Source organism: Buceros rhinoceros, unplaced genomic scaffold (genome assembly GCF_000710305.1).
Source record: "Buceros rhinoceros silvestris isolate BGI_N320 unplaced genomic scaffold, ASM71030v1 scaffold11674, whole genome shotgun sequence".
Taxonomy (NCBI): Eukaryota; Metazoa; Chordata; class Aves; order Bucerotiformes; family Bucerotidae; genus Buceros; species Buceros rhinoceros.
In genome coordinates, this window is record NW_010408823.1 from 7,651 (window position 1) to 9,180 (window position 1,530).

At 58.8% G+C, this 1,530-nt stretch overlaps 1 protein-coding gene across 1 annotated transcript in view; it reads right to left on the minus strand.

Moving 5' to 3' along the window:
- The window catches only part of TMEM184A (transmembrane protein 184A), a 4,748-nt gene that overhangs the window by 1,588 nt on the left and 1,630 nt on the right, over positions 1–1,530 (minus strand). Inside the window, exons 3-5 of the mRNA XM_010134996.1 lie at positions 969–1,059; positions 802–877; positions 108–199 (exon numbers count right to left, since the gene is read on the minus strand). Coding sequence (XP_010133298.1) covers positions 108–199; positions 802–877; positions 969–1,059 — 259 coding nt within the window. The remainder of the gene's footprint in view (positions 1–107; positions 200–801; positions 878–968; positions 1,060–1,530) is intronic.

Consider the following 1,530-nt stretch of genomic DNA (forward strand, 5'->3'; position numbering starts at 1 on the left):
CCGCCGCCCCCAGGGGGGGGGGACTGGCGGACCAGCCTCTCTCCTGTAGTGGAGCAGGGACCCATCCTGTCCCCTTCACCTTCCCCAGCCCAACACCACGTCCTCACTTGAAGTCCCCGTCGTGGTACTTCCCGAACGCCTGCAGGATGATGGTGATGATCGCCATGAGGGGTTTCACGATGCAGAACTGCAGTGTAGCCTGCACAGGGGAGAGACACGGTGCACCCCAGGGAGCAGGGACATGCCACCACTGCCACTCCCAGCCCCTCCACAAGAGCCAACTCCTCTGCTCCCGGGACACAGACACAGCAGAGAGAGGAGTTCATCACAGGAGCTGCCAGTGCTGTGGGTTGTAATAGGAACCAGCTCAAGGGCTGCAGACAGGGGGGAGCAGGGCTCCCAACAGGCAGCTTCTGAAAGGCAGAGTAGCCCCTCTGATTGTGGGGAACTGGGTGGCTTGGGGACCGGTTCCAAGATTCAGCCCACAGTGCAGCCCTGGAAAATTAGAGAGCTGTCCAGGCTAACCTGGGACTGGACAGAGATAGCAATCTCAGCTCTGCAGTGGGAGGAGACCCTGACTCAGCAGTGAGTCAGAGGCAAGGACAGGAGCCTGACGCCCTGCTGTTGGCCAGGTGCCGGCAAGCTGGGTGAGCTGCCTCCCTCAGAGGAAAAAACCCAAAATAACATCTCAGGAGCACGGTGAAGCAGAGCCCTTTCAGCAGGGCAGCAGGGAAGGGACCTGCCGCCCGAGGAGCTCTTGTTGGAGGGAAGCGGAGCCAATGTGCCCCATCAGGTACCCACCTGCTTGCAGAAGCGCAGGAACCCAATGGAGTAGGACATGCCCTGAAGGCAGCAGGTCCCGTAAAAGCAGCTGGACCTGGAAGCAGAAGCCAAGGAGATGCTGTTGGGGCTGCTGGATGGAGCAAGTGGGTGGAGGGATGAGGAACTCGTGGGACACTGGGACTTACGCAATGGGCTTCCCTCGGATCTCTGCCATGATGGTGCTCTCCCCTCCGAGGTACTCGAAGCACAGGCTCAGGAAGCTGTAAATCACGAAAGCTGCCAAAGCAAGGGCAGTCCTAGTCAGCAGGGCTGATGGAGAGCCAGGAGGGGTTGTTAACATTTCACATTCCTCCCTGCTCAGGTGTTTTCTCATCCACCCCAGCACCACATCAGGATTTGGGACACTGGTGGGTGGGAGCCCAGCGAGAGGAGCAGCAGGTCAAATCCCTGTGACTCCCAAGTGGAGTCACGCACACCGCACCACGGGCACAGAGTCCATGGCAGAGGCACCAGCTTCTCTGTGCACACACAGTCTGTGTGTACATGTGGTGGCAGTCAGATGTCCCAGCAGTGCTTGTGGAGCTGCCTGCCACCGCACACCCAGACAAGTCCAAGCAGGAGTGCAATGGCCAGGGGCCATCTGCATGGAAGGAGCTCAGAATTGCTAAGGGGCAGCACAAGCATGGGTGGCTAGCAAGGAACAGGTACTGAATAGTTTTTTTGGGCACCCCCATCACTTATATTTCA